At 40.7% G+C, this 15,605-nt stretch overlaps 1 protein-coding gene and 3 long non-coding RNA genes across 5 annotated transcripts in view; 3 read left to right on the top strand and 1 right to left on the bottom strand.

The window, feature by feature from the left end:
- Positions 1 to 1,630: 1,630 nt before the first annotated feature.
- On the top strand, positions 1,631 to 4,698 carry LOC107994416 (uncharacterized). 2 transcript variants are annotated; one of them, XR_009829726.1, is made up of 4 exons: positions 1,631 to 1,940; positions 2,034 to 2,747; positions 2,922 to 3,779; positions 3,908 to 4,196. It is a non-coding gene; the product is annotated as an uncharacterized LOC107994416 (long non-coding RNA). The 2 variants fall into 2 exon arrangements; XR_009829725.1 differs by having other exon boundaries at positions 2,034 to 3,779; positions 3,908 to 4,698.
- The window catches only part of LOC107994411 (5'-3' exoribonuclease 2 homolog), a 26,024-nt gene continuing 14,856 nt past the window's right edge, over positions 4,438 to 15,605 (bottom strand). The window contains exons 16-17 of the mRNA XM_017051317.3: positions 5,814 to 6,034; positions 4,438 to 5,538 (exon numbers count right to left, since the gene is read on the bottom strand). Coding sequence (XP_016906806.1) covers positions 5,461 to 5,538; positions 5,814 to 6,034 — 299 coding nt within the window. The 3' untranslated portion in view covers positions 4,438 to 5,460. The remainder of the gene's footprint in view (positions 5,539 to 5,813; positions 6,035 to 15,605) is intronic.
- LOC133666099 (uncharacterized) lies at positions 7,711 to 8,527 on the top strand. The gene is made up of 3 exons (XR_009829728.1): positions 7,711 to 7,757; positions 7,836 to 8,040; positions 8,284 to 8,527. It is a non-coding gene; the product is annotated as an uncharacterized LOC133666099 (long non-coding RNA).
- On the top strand, positions 8,566 to 15,017 carry LOC107994417 (uncharacterized). Its single transcript, XR_001765311.3, has 3 exons — positions 8,566 to 9,076; positions 9,175 to 9,787; positions 9,857 to 15,017. It is a non-coding gene; the product is annotated as an uncharacterized LOC107994417 (long non-coding RNA).

The following is a 15,605-nucleotide window of genomic DNA, read 5'->3' as shown; positions in this document are numbered from 1 at the left end:
CAATAGATAGAAAGATTGATATTACTTACATCGATTGGTTGATTGGTATTTGTTATTCGCTGTAGCTACATTATTAATTGTACGAACGTTAATTTCACCAACACAATATTCGTTAAATCGCAATGTACAAGTCACAAAATTTATTTGATCCGTTATTAATTTTCGATTCTCGTCTATAGGAAACAAGACTCACGAACTCATATTCCCGGACACACTTAACCGACGCCCGAAAAAACAGTTGCTACGACAAAAGCTTGACGGCGTGTATAACGAGCACTTAAGCACTCGACAACAACGGTCGAACTCGAAAATGTCATAAGATGGCATTGTACTGGGAGGCCACTCATCGGCCCGTTGGCGTGTACACGATAGTATATTGTTTATCGAGCAGAAGGTAGCGCACAGGGTGCACAGGCAACGCTTTTGTAAAAATTAAGCACGCGCACTTTTAATACCCGACAGAAACGCATATGCCTATCGGCTATTCGCTGAATTCTCAAGAGGTTATGTTCGAACGACGAAGGAAAATCGCGAGATCGGAGGTTCCCACACACGGCGAGGCCACCAGGGGCGAACGTACTCAGTTTTACTCGACGTTTTAGCCCCACGACAGGGTGACGACATACCGGTGGCATTTGTCGCTTTCTCCATACGAACGTATCGTTATTTCCGCGAGACTGGACAATCGAAGTCAAGAAATCGACATGACGCAAGCAGGGGGCCCATTTCGCATGGGGGGTCAACCACGGAATCGAAGCGTTACGCAGGTGAAGTTCTTGTCGGTAACTGGTATGGGACATTATCGACAGGCGGGTGCCCCGCGCGGGAAAGCTCACGGGGGGTCGTATCTCGTCACCTTTCTTCTTTTTGCTATCCGATTGCTCATTCGATTATTGAATCTCTAAATCTTACCGTTGTCCTTATTTCGGTCATCGAATGTTCGTAACATTCACAAAATATGTAATCAACATTTTCGTAATATAAGATATTTCAACTTCCTTTCCTTTAAATAATAGGTTAAATTATATTTTAATAATTGTATTGTTTATAGATTAAATGATTTTTTATAATATCATTGTTAACTTGGCACAGAGATCAAGGATAAAATTTAAAAATAATATGATGTTTTTATTAACCAAGTAAAAAAATTACAATCCCGTTTAGTCACGAAGGACGTACGCGGGTACAGAGCTAAAAGCACGTCTAGGGATCCGGGTTTCGAGGGAGGGTAGCGATCGAGCACTTGAGCACGAGCTGAGAAGAAATGCGGGGAGAACAATAGGCTAGAGGTAACCAGGAGCTGGTGCTGCGTCATCCCTGGTGTCTGAGTTTGTCTTCACCGACGCGGTAACGAGGTACATGTCAAGCAAAGAGCTCATCTTTCCGCGACCTGTCACGAAAACCGACCACCCACAATTTTTTCCAAGCACGATCGCATTATCTCACAGAATTTTCGTTGTCAATGGGTTCTAAGATAATCTGCGTCACACAGCTAGTTAATTAAAAATAAATCACGTCATGGATCGAATACACTTAACTCTACACGAACACTTGACTTATGGTGTCTTTCCATGCACGTGATTGGTAAGAAAAATTGCTAGTTTCCAACATAAAATCAGAGATGGCACTTTGCACGTGCTCGAAAGAAGCACGTGTGGTGTAAAATATAGTGAATTGGTATGTTAATCGTGATCTTTAATTTTTTTAGTGCATGGTTAACTTCCGTTTCTTCGCTTCTATAGCCTGCATAAAAATTTATTCGCAGCTGCTTGATCTTTCCGCGTCGTTTCGCACCGCGCAAACGACCGTAGACACTCGGCCAATACATACTTATCAAATGCAGGCGGCATAGTCGGTACAAAACGATATGTACGAATGAGAAAAGGACAATACGGCAAATCACGCAAGACCAAGCGAGATAAGAGAGAAGAACGAAATGGGTAAGAGAGAGTGCCGTATACTTGGCTACTTGGCATTTATATCCGCCATCCATTTTGCACGCTGGTACTTCAGTCCCTATTCTTTACCTTTAGGTGCCTGTACCCATGTACGAATATACATAAATGTGTGCGCGTGCGCGTTTGCATGTACACATTCACAGAGCATCCAACGTATGTCACGACATTACATGGGTTGCTGCGTTTTTACGTTGCCGGAGAGCAATGCGTACACCATGGCGGAAGTGCGTAAGAGAACGCCGACTGCCAGAGGAAAGAAAATAGAAAGAATAGGGAAGAGAAGAAGAGCAGAGAAGAAAAAAAAGAAAAAACTAAAGAAGGGAGAGAGAACGAAGGCAGAAGAGAACTCGGATGTGCCGTGGAGCAGAGTCGTGTGAGGTGAGGGCGCACCTGGACCTTCTTCTTCATGAGCGTATAAGGGCTCTCTGCCTTCCACTCCACGATTCAACCACCCAACGGACTGCCTCCAGTTACGTGTACCAAAGTTTCTCCTTTCTCTGTTTTCGCCCCTTTCTTTCTCTCTTTCGTTTGGCTCCTTTTTCTCTATTCTTTTTTCTCTTTTCCTTTTTATCGTTGTTTTTACGTTTTCTCTTTTTCTCAGCCGCATAGATCGCATTGGAATCTGTATTCGTCGACATAAACGCATTTTACAGCTTTATCGACGAGAGAAAGAACGCTTGATATTTTGTGAAAAAAATGGTATCCATTTCTCTGGTGTCATACATAAAAGAAATGAGGAACAAGGATATACGATATATTTGCAAAAAGATATCAAATTTTGAACGATTTGTAAATATTTAAAATTATTTTAAATTTCTTTTTTCTCTTATTATTCTAATACTTAAATATTTTCAGTTTCGTATCCATTCGAAAGAAAAAAAATTGATAACGCAAATATTCTAAATGAAACGCTGAAATATATGCTTAAATTATATTATGTTTATCTTATGTTTTTCTTTAAAGGAAAAACAAGGATTTAAAAAGAAGTGAGTGAGACGAGTATTGTCCGAATCCAAGCAGAGGCAGTAGGAAATGGGAACTCGTATACCCGTATGGAAAGTACAGAGTGAACGCATTACACGCAAGCGACGACTCGTACTCGATGAAGATGTAAGGGCCGCATTGTGTCCTGCATCGTCGAGAGAACTCGAGAATAAAGAGAGAGAAAGAGAAAGTAGTACACATCATGTGATAAAGAAAGAGAGAGAGGAGAGAGAGAGAGAGAGGCCGGGAACCTCTAACTACTAACGTGGGGTAGATCTCGCCGCGGATAGTGCTTTATTTCATCAAAGGGACAACAAGGAAGCCGAGATAACGCCGCAAGCTTCACAGAAAGGAGCACTTCGGAGTGGAGGAGTATGCGCGGCACGCACAACGGCTCGATCATCCATAATCGCGTGCAGACGCAATAACCAGGCTCGAGATGCATCCTCTGCGAAATTTCTCAAAGAGAAACGCGGTATTTCATCGAAGGGCATTGATAGAAGTAACTTTTATTAGTTTTAAAAAAGTAGTAGAATTGGTTGGAAAGTTTGATACGTTAAAAAAGATTAAATTAACGAAAGATATAATAATTATAACTGAGCAATTAGATCAATTAGAAAATTATAATAATAAAATTACAATAATCGAACAGAGATGAATGAGTTGAAGAAGCGTAGTGTGAGAAGCTGAGACTGAAAGAGTTGTTTACACTTACTCATGCGGGTTATCGGAAGTATCGACTTGGATCATCATACGATCAGAGGATTTTATGCGGGTAATGCAAATTAAATGGGTCGTGCAAAATACGATACTCTTTCCATTGTGCTGTTTATTCATGTAAGTTCTCCGATGTGATGCATACCTATCATATAAATATTTTCATAGAGCTATTATATTTATTTTACATTATCAAATATTCCGTAACAAAAAATGATATTAAAAATTTACATTCTTTATTATTACAGCATAAATAATATATCTTTTATTATTAACGTCAGCTAAGATCATATCGATTCCCAAAGTTTGCCTGACTAAAGAGATCGAGCGTCTCCATTTCCGATGAAACGGTTCTACAATATGGGTTCCAGATTTCAGGGTGACGATAGAGGGTTAGAGAGAGAGAGAGAGAGAGAGAGAGAGAGAGAGAGAGAGAGAGAAAGGAGAGGGAGAGAGAGAAGGAAAGAGAACAAGAGCGTTGCTCGCTATTGTTTTCTCGAGTGGTACTCGCTGGTTCAATGCTCGCCCGCTCTGGTAGACCGGTACCAGATGTACCCGACCGCCTGGTTTCAACTTTGATACCATACAACGCCATGCGTCACGGTTACAGCACCTAGCTTCCCAAAATTTTTTTTATTCTTCGTATCAAAAATAACACCTTACTATTGTTAAAAATTGAACTTTTTGTTTTAGAAAGGATTGATTGAGAGGATTTTGTGAAAATATGAAGATATGAAAAAATTCGCGGAGGAGAATATCGCGAATTAATTAAATTATATTTCTATACTTTTTTTTTTTTATGTTCAAGTGAATACAATAAAAAAGTTTCCACGTGTGATGTGCAAGTTAGTGTATAATAAAAAGGATTCATATATTCCTTTTAATTGGTTGTACACGAACGATATGTATACACGACGGATATCCGATGAAACTGAAGTCATGACAACAAGGCTATAAAATAAGGTTAAAATTTTTTTGACAAAATGAGATTATTCATCATATTCTATTATATATGACGAAATCTACAGGAATGAATAATGTTTGAATTAATATCCCATATTACAAGCAATGATCAGATATAATGATATTGTAATATCATTATGATATTGTAATATCAGAATATATAATTAAACCGACTACGTCGAGAATAGATGAATAATCTTCACAAAGTTTAAAATTTTTTTATGTGAACTAAATTGCATTGGCTAACAATAATCATACAAGAAAACATTTAACATGATTAATTGAGTTTTTGATTGTACAATTCAATTTATGTTAACAAATCGCGTTCGCTTAAAGATTGTTCCTTCTATTTCTATCTGAATTTTTATAGCCAAGGTGCAATCTTCAGCGATAGTTGTTATCATACAGTTCCTTGTGAATAATGTGTATATTCACATTAAAGTCCATATAAAATTATACTTGATACTGCTTATGTTCCTAAGTTATGAATAATAATTGCCATCATAGATCATATTATGCATCTATTATATCTAAAAAAAAAGGTATGATTAATTATCTAAATGTTAAACAAGCGATTATATTCTCATAAAATGCAAGATTCAGAAATGTCAAAAAAAAAAAAAGAAACAAATATTGGAATGAATTTAAAATATTGCACATTCATCTGTATATCTAAGTTCACATAGATAAAATGAACAAAAAAAAAAAGGACAATTTACTCGTTGATAGATTCCTGAATCTAAGCATAGTTCCAAAGTTCTAGATTATAAACGAAAAATCTTATAAATCTAAATTGAAGATCTGTGATGGCATTAATCAAATAGAGAAAGGTCTACGTCTACGTTGACCGTCTCCATCCTCCTCCCCTACTTCCCCCACTTTCACCACTATTCCCTTGGTAGTTAGAAGAATAATTCTAAAACATCATAAGAAAAAGTGATTAATTATAAAATATGCTTTCGTCATTCTCTTAAATTATTAGATAAGAATATTTTTAAATCTTTGCTATTTATATACAACAAACAATCTTTCTCAATTAATTTTCTTAAAAATCTTTTAATTGAAATCAAATTAATTTAATTTAAACGGTAAGTGAAAGAAATTTATTTCTCAAACAGTCAAATTTTTCCATTAATTAATTATTCCATCATTTTCAGGTATTACAATTAATTTTACATATCAAAATCTTACCCGTTGTTGATTATACTGCGAACCATAACTATTATATTGTGGATTTTGATAATTATTTCGCCCGTAAGGCTGAACATTATAATTATTCTTTTGCTGATATTCCGGATAACGTTGATGATAATTGTGCGGAGTACCATATCCCCTTGCCCATGGGCCAGGCACCATTGCAACCTGGTTATGTCCTGCATCGTATCCTCCTTGATAATTCGTACTTTGGTAACCTGGAACATAATCAAATAATCTCTTTCTAATCGCTTACCAATAATATAACAAATAATCATATTACTCTTAATAAGAATGTATTAAAGAACAATTATAAAAATTTCAGATTTCATTGAATTGAATGTCCAAAGACGTCAATGCTCCAATTTGCCTTGGCCAATGAACCTGCCCGCCAATAGAAAAGCGAGTAATCGTACAGTGGACTCTATATCTTCGTCCATCAACGACACGGAAGACAAAGGAGAAAACAACGTTCTCGACGGAAGCACAATATTCGCGTAGGTGAAAGGGCCCGGGAGCGTGGCGGCGCGTGTCCCATGTTCCCTCGAATAATATGTAAACGCGCGTGGCACAGCCACACCGACGGCGCCCACGGAAGACAGAGGAGAAAGAGGGACCAAGTATTTGTCAGCATTGCGAAACGTCATAATGGAGGCTCGATGCTAATAACGGATTTTCGAAAGGGCAATGCGCCCGGTGTAGGCGCGTGTCTCACCCTGGCGAGTGCATCGACATACAGGAAAATCAAGCACGCACGCTGCATCACGTATCCACGAGAGAAAGGCATATGGGAAAGAGCGAGAGAAGGAGAGCAAGGATAGGCCCCGATTATACGCGAATCGTGTCGCTTCAACCCCCCTGTTCGCAGCAGGAAGCCGTCGAATCCTCGCGCTGTTGCACGCCCACGCAAACACGACTGCCGGGGAGGCGGAAAAAAATTGAAGGCACACGATATAATGACGACGCTGACAAAAGAACAAAACGGTTACGAGCTCACCTCTCCCTCCCCCCCTCTTTTCTAACTACTCGCCCGGCCCCGTCTTTGACTCCCGTTGAATATTTATAACTCGGTTTCGAATCGCGAGATCATGCTTTTTACGGGAGCGAAGGGGGAGTACGAAATAAGAGCGAGAGTATTGAAAAAGGAAGGGGAGAGAAGGGGGGACCAACGGCCCGTTTTGTTTGATGTATCGTGACGAGTGGAAATCAATTTTAATTGAATTGATTATAAGCTACCCACAGGAGGAGCAGTACACTGTCGCCGACTGAAACACGGTGACTGTGTACCCCATGGTCGATGGTTGCTTCGTGCAAGTACCATCTGAGCGTTTCACAACTTGGTAGACTCGCGAAACGTTCCGATAATGAACTTCGAGGATTTCGTATTCATGTATTCCATGTGCGAGCGTCACTCGTTGTCTGCTATGAATGCATTTAACCAAGGGACCATCGATCCACTTGTTCCGGTTAGAGATTGTTTCGAAACTGTCTATGATTAAATCGTTCAAATGGTAAAGCGCTTCTTTCCACGGGACGGCTTCTCTGTAAATCTCTGTAATTTACAATATTGATTCTTACATTGTACGCATCACGTATCGCGATATTGAAAAGAAAAGGCAATTACCGATTGGCTGTTCGAACGAGCCAATATTAATACTGTTCATTTCAAAGATGCATTAAGACATCTCGTCTTAAAGAAATTATATATATATATCCAAAAAGAGTCGAAGTTTGCAAGGGAGTTCCCCTCTCTCTATACGTAGAGCCAGGGATCTTCCTTCCTATCCAATCTAGAGAGACTATCAGTGACGCATGATAATCGTATAGTTTGGTTCAATCGAGCTCGTAATAGGAGGCGGCAAACACCGTCAATATTATCGAGGGTTGAACGGGGTGGCCCTGTGGACTACTGCGAGCCTAACAGTTACGGTAGAGTCCCTGGTATCTCTATTTCTAGTAGCTCGGCGACCGCTTTCTCTCGCTCTTTGCGGCAACAATAACATCCCCCGTGGATTCCAGCCCCGGGAACGTGGTTCGATGGATGGCCCCCACGGTAATCCTCACCCTCGCCAAAAAAAGAGCCAAGGGGAGGAGGAGGGTTTAACAGTTTACACGTCGGATCATCCCTCGTTATTGTTGCGTTTATGATAATAGCAGCCGAGCGGCACGAACCGGCTGACCGCTTCAACCCCATCCAGAGGGTCGCAATCGTTACCATGCTCAGGTATTTAATTAGACGGCTTTATGCTGAATTTCACGATGAATATTAATTTCTTTATTTCCGTATTCTTTCTCCTTCCTTTCTCAAGTAAGTGTAGAATCGTAGGAGAGACGCCTTCGTGTTCGCGTTCTTCCAAGTTTTGATTTTCGATTTTTCGGAAATTGAATGAAATAATTCGAAATTTTTAATTTGTACAATTCAATTTTGATAATTACGATAAATAATAATAACTCGATTATGTTTCAGGTATGCTGTTGAAAGTGTAGAAAAAACGATGGATCCTATCTTGAAATTAGCGAGAGGTACAATCTCGATCTCTACAATGTTTCATCACCGATACCGTTCTCCACGCCAGAAATAAAAAGAGAATCTATGTATGGATGGTGATTTAATTGGAAAGTCGCGGTCGCCCAGAAAAAAAATGATTTTTCGATGTTAAAATGGCGGACAATTAATTACAAAATGAAAGCTCCGCCTGCCTCGTCGCGAACCCCGCGAAATTGTATTGGAAAGCAGACGAGAAGCGGCGGGGGTGAGGGAAGAGGGAGGGAAAGAGAGAGAAAGAGAGGGAGATACGTTCATACGTAGATAGTATATGCGCTGTGTTGCCTATCCGCCATGGGTATTGGATTGGATTGGATCGCCGCGTCAGCAATACAAACACTCGAAGCCTCGATGTGGGTCGGCCTCTCCCGTTCCTGTTTCAAACTGAAATTACACTTTCCCGACCGACCCCGTCGTACCCCGAAGCCCCCCCTTCTTCTATCTAGCTCCATTTTCCCTTCACGTTGTAGTTTTTCTCTCGTCATCAACAGCGTCGAAGATTTTACCAAAGTTCTTCATCGAATCTAACTCTAACTAAACGTTAACAGTAACAACACGAGTAGAATCAAGAATCTTGCATGAGACATGGAGTTGAGATGAAATGACAAGACAATAGATTTTTGGAATCACAATCTCATCAGATTTCAAAAATCGTGATCGAAAGACTTAGGATAAAGAAAGAAATTTAACTTTCTAATATGGATTTTAATTAGCGGTGAAAATTATGAATAATTATTTGATATACTCTTTGTTTACCTTCAATATTTAATAGATAATATCGTGGAAAACTTTGAAGATGATTTCTGATTGTAGATGGTGCTGGAATTGTAAGGTGGAGAGATAATTTTTATGAAGAGAGGAATCAGAAGCGACCGGTTAGCCAAGGTTTCCGTCCAAAGGATTAGAAATTAAAGGCGAGTCGGTGAATTCGAGATATAAATTTTCTCTCCAGCGGTTGAGAGTGAAAAAGAGTTGTGCGACCGCGGCACGGGAATCGAAACCCTTTAGCCTCCGCTTTCCTCGAGAGGCGAGACCAACCGACTAACTCGAATGAAAAGGCACCAGTGCTGGTAAGAGACACTTCGTACACGCTCCTGCTGGCGTGTATCCGAGCACAAAAAAAGAAGAGAAAGAAAAGGAAATGGAGAAAGAGAGAAAAGAGACGAAGAGGAAGGAGAAGACGCTTATTTAGCTTACCTTTTACTTACACGTGCTATACAATGTTTACCTACACCCACCTAAGCATATAAGACTGGAGGGACTGCTTGAGAGGAATAATGTTTGCGTAAGAAGAACGGATAGCGATTTCGATATTTAAAAAGAAAAAGGGAAAACGCCAAGGTTGCCATACTGGTGACTTTCAAATCAGGATAAGATTCGAATGTTTGAAACGAATAGAATTGATAAAGCTTACTTTTCTTCCTGGGTAACAAATAATATTTAATTATTAACGGAATTAAATATTGAAAAACGAAGTATACAAATTTCTTTTCAGATTGAATCCAAAGAAGTTTTCTCATCTTCATCAGAACATCATTTTTTTTTCTAAATTTCTGAAACCTCGATATCAAAAGACTCTACGATTTCGTACCGATACTATATCACTTGTTTCAAAAACATCTCACAAGGGAAAAGAGTGCTGGGGAGAAATACAAAGAAAAAGAGAAAAAAAAGGAGAAGAAGAAAGATGGACATATTCTATCCAAATGTGGCGCAACTACCTGACGACAAGAACAATGAAAGAGCAAAGAGCGTGCGTTCCCCATCGTGGCTGGTAGCCGTGTACAAGATGGCGCCAGGCAGGCCGGAGGCCAGAGTACCACTCGGGCGATTTCCGGTGGCTTTGTTCCACGTACCACTCGTACACGGGGTGTATTCGATGAAACTCGAGGCTTAAAGGCGCGTTTTTCAGCCACGCTACCAGCTTACGTGCGTGCGCGCGAGATATAAAGAGGTTTTTCTTCTATGAAGCCAGTTAGCCAACGAACCGGTAATTCCTCCGACCGCCTTCTTCCTTCTCTCCACACGGGCTCCTCTCGCTTTCTCCCTCTTTATTTCTCTCTGTACGTGCTCCTCTCCGTAGCCCCCTTCAACTTCCTCTTTTCGCACGCTCCCGACTTCAACTTCTTCCCCTTCTTCTTCTTCTTCTCCTTCTCCTTCTTCTTCGTCTTTCTCCCTACCTCTTTTTCCTCTTCCGTTCTTTCGCCGTGCTTCTTCCCTTTCTTCTCCCGCCCTTTGCTGTTTGCCCGCATTCATTCTCGCCTTTGCCAGACCCGTGGAAAAGAAGAAACGAGCCGGGTGCAACTCAAGATTTCCCCTACTCCCTGGACCGCCACCCTCTTCCTCTTTCTCTCTTAGCGTTTTCCTGTTCCTCTTTTTAGTCGCCGGTAATGGAGGCCCTCGAACGCCGGCCCTTCTAGCGCCTCGACGAGCCTGCCTCGGCGAAACGAAACGAAACGAAACGAGAGACGAGACACGTTTACCCCCACCCTCGACGAATGACTTTTACTTTCTTCCTCCATTCGTAGTTGAGCTCCGTTTTCCTGTTTCTGTCGGCCACGGTGATTCGTTCGAGAGGAAAATACGAACTTCTCTCTCTTTCGTCGGAAAACCAGCGTTGCTGGTTCACATATTGCTTCAAAGATTTGTCAATTTTTTATTTCTTTTTTACATGGCTTAATAATCGTTATAAAACTTATATATTTTTATAAGATAATTTTATATGCATTAATCATATTTATATAAAATAATTGTAGAATTATTAAAATTCATATTGACAAAATCTACATCACGATTCTGAATATTGTATAGGATATTCATCGATGATTATCGGAATCCGCAACGCCGCTTTGGACATTTGCCAATGCGTTCGTGGCCCTTTGATTGTATCGAAATCCACATTGAGATTTTATCGATTTATACCATGGCCGTCAATTCGTAATTATTACTGAAATTTTCGATTGGATTTGAAATATTTTGCGGTTTTGTAATTATCATTCGTACGTTGAATTTTCACCGTTTTACAGCATTATTTAAATTTTATTCGATATTGTAACATTAAAAAACGGAAGATTAGATATTTTATGACAGATACAAAATTTTTACAATAATTTTACAACATATTTTTTTTTCTTCGTCAAAAATTTTCATATGTCAAACAACTTTCAAATATCAAATGAATTAAACAATTATCAATCAAAAATGAAAAAAAAAATAAAGAAAAAGAAAAAAGAAAACGCCCACAACGAAGAACTTGGCCCTGCAGCGTTTCGTTCTCCGGATATTTTAGCTTCGTCGAGGCGGCCGTAGAACTAGAGGGTACACGGGGAGCAGAGTGGGGGTACAGAGACGCGGAGGTGGGAGAAGGTACGCGCAGAAAGGTGGGACACAGCGGTCGGCGGAGAGGTTGAAGGGGCAGGAGGAAAAGGGCGAAGATCGAAGAAGGATGGAGAGAAACACTTGACCCTGCCTGGCTGGTTGCCGCACAGCCGATGCTGTGCCAGCAAACCCCACCGTGCAACGTGCGTTAATAAACGCAACGTTGGTGTGTTGGTCCCTCGTCTGTGTCCTCCTCCCGACCCTCGACCCTTTCTCTTTCCAGCCCTCCGCAAACCTCACCCTCGTATCCTCGTATCCTTGTTTAATTCATATGACGTACGCCTACCGCGTTGGGTGATCTCGCTCAATTCGCGCATGCGCACTAACGAATCACGATACACAGCACGCGTGTGTGGCGCCACGAAGCAAGCGCACATATACATACAAGGGGGAGGCAATGGGAGTAGATCGGTCGCGCGCAAGTAACGTGTTGACTCTCGCGATCGCGTAGCTCCTAATTTATTTACAATTTCGCGAAGGGGGAGCCGGATTGATTTGAGCCCCATCCACCGATGAGATCCAATACCGGGCCGCGGAGTAGCCGCCAATGCAAGCTTCGCCGTAATTCGCTGGCCGTTTAATTGCGCGCCAACCTAGACGACGATTGCATCGTTCGATGGTGATTAACGAACTTTTTGTACGTGTGTACTTGAATCATGGATTACTACACCTTTGACAATATATTTCCAAAAGATATAAAATTTTCATTTTTTAAAGTTCGAGAACGCATCACGAAGAAATTTTAATTTAAATTTAATTAGTAAATTTTATTAGTTTATAGCAAATACTCCTTACTATATGTTATATATATATTCTATTATATATATAATTTTAAATGCATATCTCTAAATACAAAATATCTAGTGACATTTAATTGATGACTAAAAATAATAATTAATCACTAGCTAACTAATTCTTGATTATAATTATATTCTTAAAAAAAAAAGACACAAAACACTTCTTAAACACTTCTTAACAATCGGAATAAGCAAGCTTAGCACTAATAAAAGCCGAAATGCAAGAGTCGCGTGACATTTCGCGAGGTCCCGTGACTGAGCAACCCAGCCAAGAAAATATTCCTAGCTGTAAGAACGGTGTATCTAGACGTAACAAAGAGAGCGTTATAAGACGAAGCATTAGAGAAAAGAAGAAAGAAATATGCAGAAGCACTCGTGTCAGAGGCGACCAATAAATTTATCGAGCGGGTGTTGGCATGGAGACTGCCGGACAGAGCTCGGTTGGATGGCCCAGAGGGCGATGAGAGGGTACTCGAGAATCCTCCAGGAGCCCGGCACGGGGAAATTGGAGGCAGCCACGGCGGCGGCCAGGAGGAGGAACATAGAAAAGAGAGATAGAGAGTGCGAGGAGGAAGAGGAGGAGAACGTACCGAGGAAAGACGAAGGCAGAGACTGAAACGAAGAAGGAGAACTCTCAAACTGGAGGGAAGGGGGCTGAGGTATCGATTTCTCGCGGTGATCCAATCAACGATGGTGCCTTATCTGACGCCTTTGCCACCCGCTTTAACACATCGATATCTCTGATAAGAAAGGGCCTTTCCGAATTAATTCCTCTTCTTCCTCCTTTTTATTTTATTAATTTCTAAAGTAAAGTATCGATCTTTATAATTGCGTATATACAAAACCGATCGATTTTTATCAATTTGATAGAAATTTCTAAAAAAAGAAAAAAAATTCCTTGGATAAATAGCTTTAAAACACGTATATTTCAGGTAATGTAATTGATTCCTCAAATTAAAAATGTATCTAGTCGAAGACGGAATCGATACACATCCGGTGGAATTACAAGATGCAGCCAATATTCAACGAGCCAGCCAGCCAGCCAGCCAGCCAACCAGTCTCTAGCTGTCTTTAATCCATGGTAATCTTTAATTCATTAACGACATTAATTATTCATCGCCGATAACGACGATGGAATCGCTGATCGTCGCCCCTTCTCGACCATCACCACTACCAACCAAGCCTCGCCGCATGCCACGTCTGCGAGATGTTCCAACTCGAAAGGCAGATCCTTTGTTATTTTCCCAGCTTCTCTTGGATAAATCGTACTGGTGCAATTGTAACGCTGGGACCAGAACGAGAGAGCAGGACGTTTTCACGTGGACGTTTCGTGTGTACGAAATGGCTAATCCCTCTGACATTGTTCCGAAACAATACGATATCCGTCTCTAATTTGTACCGCCTTCAACGGTTGCTCCTCTTTCGCGTTATACATGAAGACCGACCGGCTGACAGAGTCAATATTTTCACTCTCCAGCCCCCCTCCACGAAGGAGACGGAATATCGGCGAAACGTTTTGGTTCGCGTAAAAGAGAAGAAAAACGCGGATATCTGCATAGCTGGCTCCGTCGCTTGCGTTGCGTGCTTGCTCAGCCGTTTTGCATTATCTTATGTGCAGCGTCCTTGTTCCAAAAGACTTTATCCTATTCTTAAAGTCTTTGGGGAAAGATTGATTGTTTGGTAAAATTATCATAAATGTCTGTACGTCACGAATACATGTTTTCATGATCGCGAGAGATTATTCCAAAAACTTTTTTCAGGGTTATATATTGTTTCCGGGATAGCTCGAGGAGACAAGATGCCGCGAAAAACAAGCGGTGGAAATCGCGTCAATGACGGAAGTAACAGAGACGAGCCACCAGTGAGAGTGTTTGAGTCGCTCTCGCGGGACCTATGTCGGTCCAACTGGTTCTACGTTTGATTTGAGGGAGGCAAGAGGGAGTTGGGGTAAAAAACGAGTAGGGAGGAAAGAGAGGGAACGAAAGCAGAGGAGCGAAAGAGTAGTGCGCTCGGCGTTGTAGGACTCTCCGCTGGAGAGCCCTCCCTCTCTCTCGCCCGCTTAAAGCCCTATCCACTACTCATTTATCAAATAAATCAACACAGCTACTTGTGCACCTGTGAAGAGATCCAACCGCGACCCGTGCCGTCCAAAAGCCCGTGGCAATCCGGTAAATCGATTTCTTCTAAGAAGTTGGAAATTAAGAAATCAAGAAAGAATATTTGTCTAACGAAAATATTTCTTCCGATTGAATCGTTTTTCACCAAGATTCGTGAAAAAATTGGTGACGAAAGAATCTGTTGACGAAAGTAGTTGAGAAATTTAACAAGAAGAGATTATCACAGAAATATTTAGAGAAATGGAAAGAGTAAACAATTTTATCGCGATATCAATCTTTTTCTTCGTCCCCTTTTTGTAGATCAATCAGAGGTGGAAAGACGCGAGAAGAATGGGAGTACGAGTAGCAGGGAAGTGGGAGGGAATGAAAGAAGGAAAGAATGAGAGAAGGAAAGGCATAATCAAAAAGCTTCGAAAAATCAGGATGCACTTAGAAGCACGTACTCGGCCTATAGAGAGGCATTCAGTTATACTGGTGAGTTTGGAGTCAAAGCAAGGACCCTTGCCTCAGCTGGCGCATTACCTCCGCCGCTCTCATGTCCTCTATGGCCGCGTTTACATCCACGCTACCTTTTCCTTCGGTAACCACCACAACCATATTTACGATCACGGGGAGAGCATTGACTCTCGACGATTAGAAATCACGATTTTAGATGACTTTTCAATTATTTTCTGACTCTCTTTTAAACTAAAATCCGAAAATATGAATTTGATCAAAGAAAATGTTTTAGGTAAAAATATATATATATATATATATAAAAATACATTGAGTGAAAAGAATTAAAGATTTGTAACTAATGATAGTTGACGTGCAATACAAATAGCTACTTAATTGAAAATATTGCCGTTCATTAAATTATTATATTGGGCAACAAAAATTAAGTTCAATTTCACGAATACAACTACCGTTGTACCAAACACCAAGTCGTTTAAAAGTCCTTAAAGTCTCCTAT

The sequence above is a fragment of the Apis cerana genome, linkage group LG5 (genome assembly GCF_029169275.1).
Source record: "Apis cerana isolate GH-2021 linkage group LG5, AcerK_1.0, whole genome shotgun sequence".
NCBI lineage: Eukaryota > Metazoa > Arthropoda > Insecta > Hymenoptera > Apidae > Apis > Apis cerana.
Note: the sequence above shows the minus strand (reverse complement) of the source record. Positions and strands in the feature narration are given on the sequence as shown.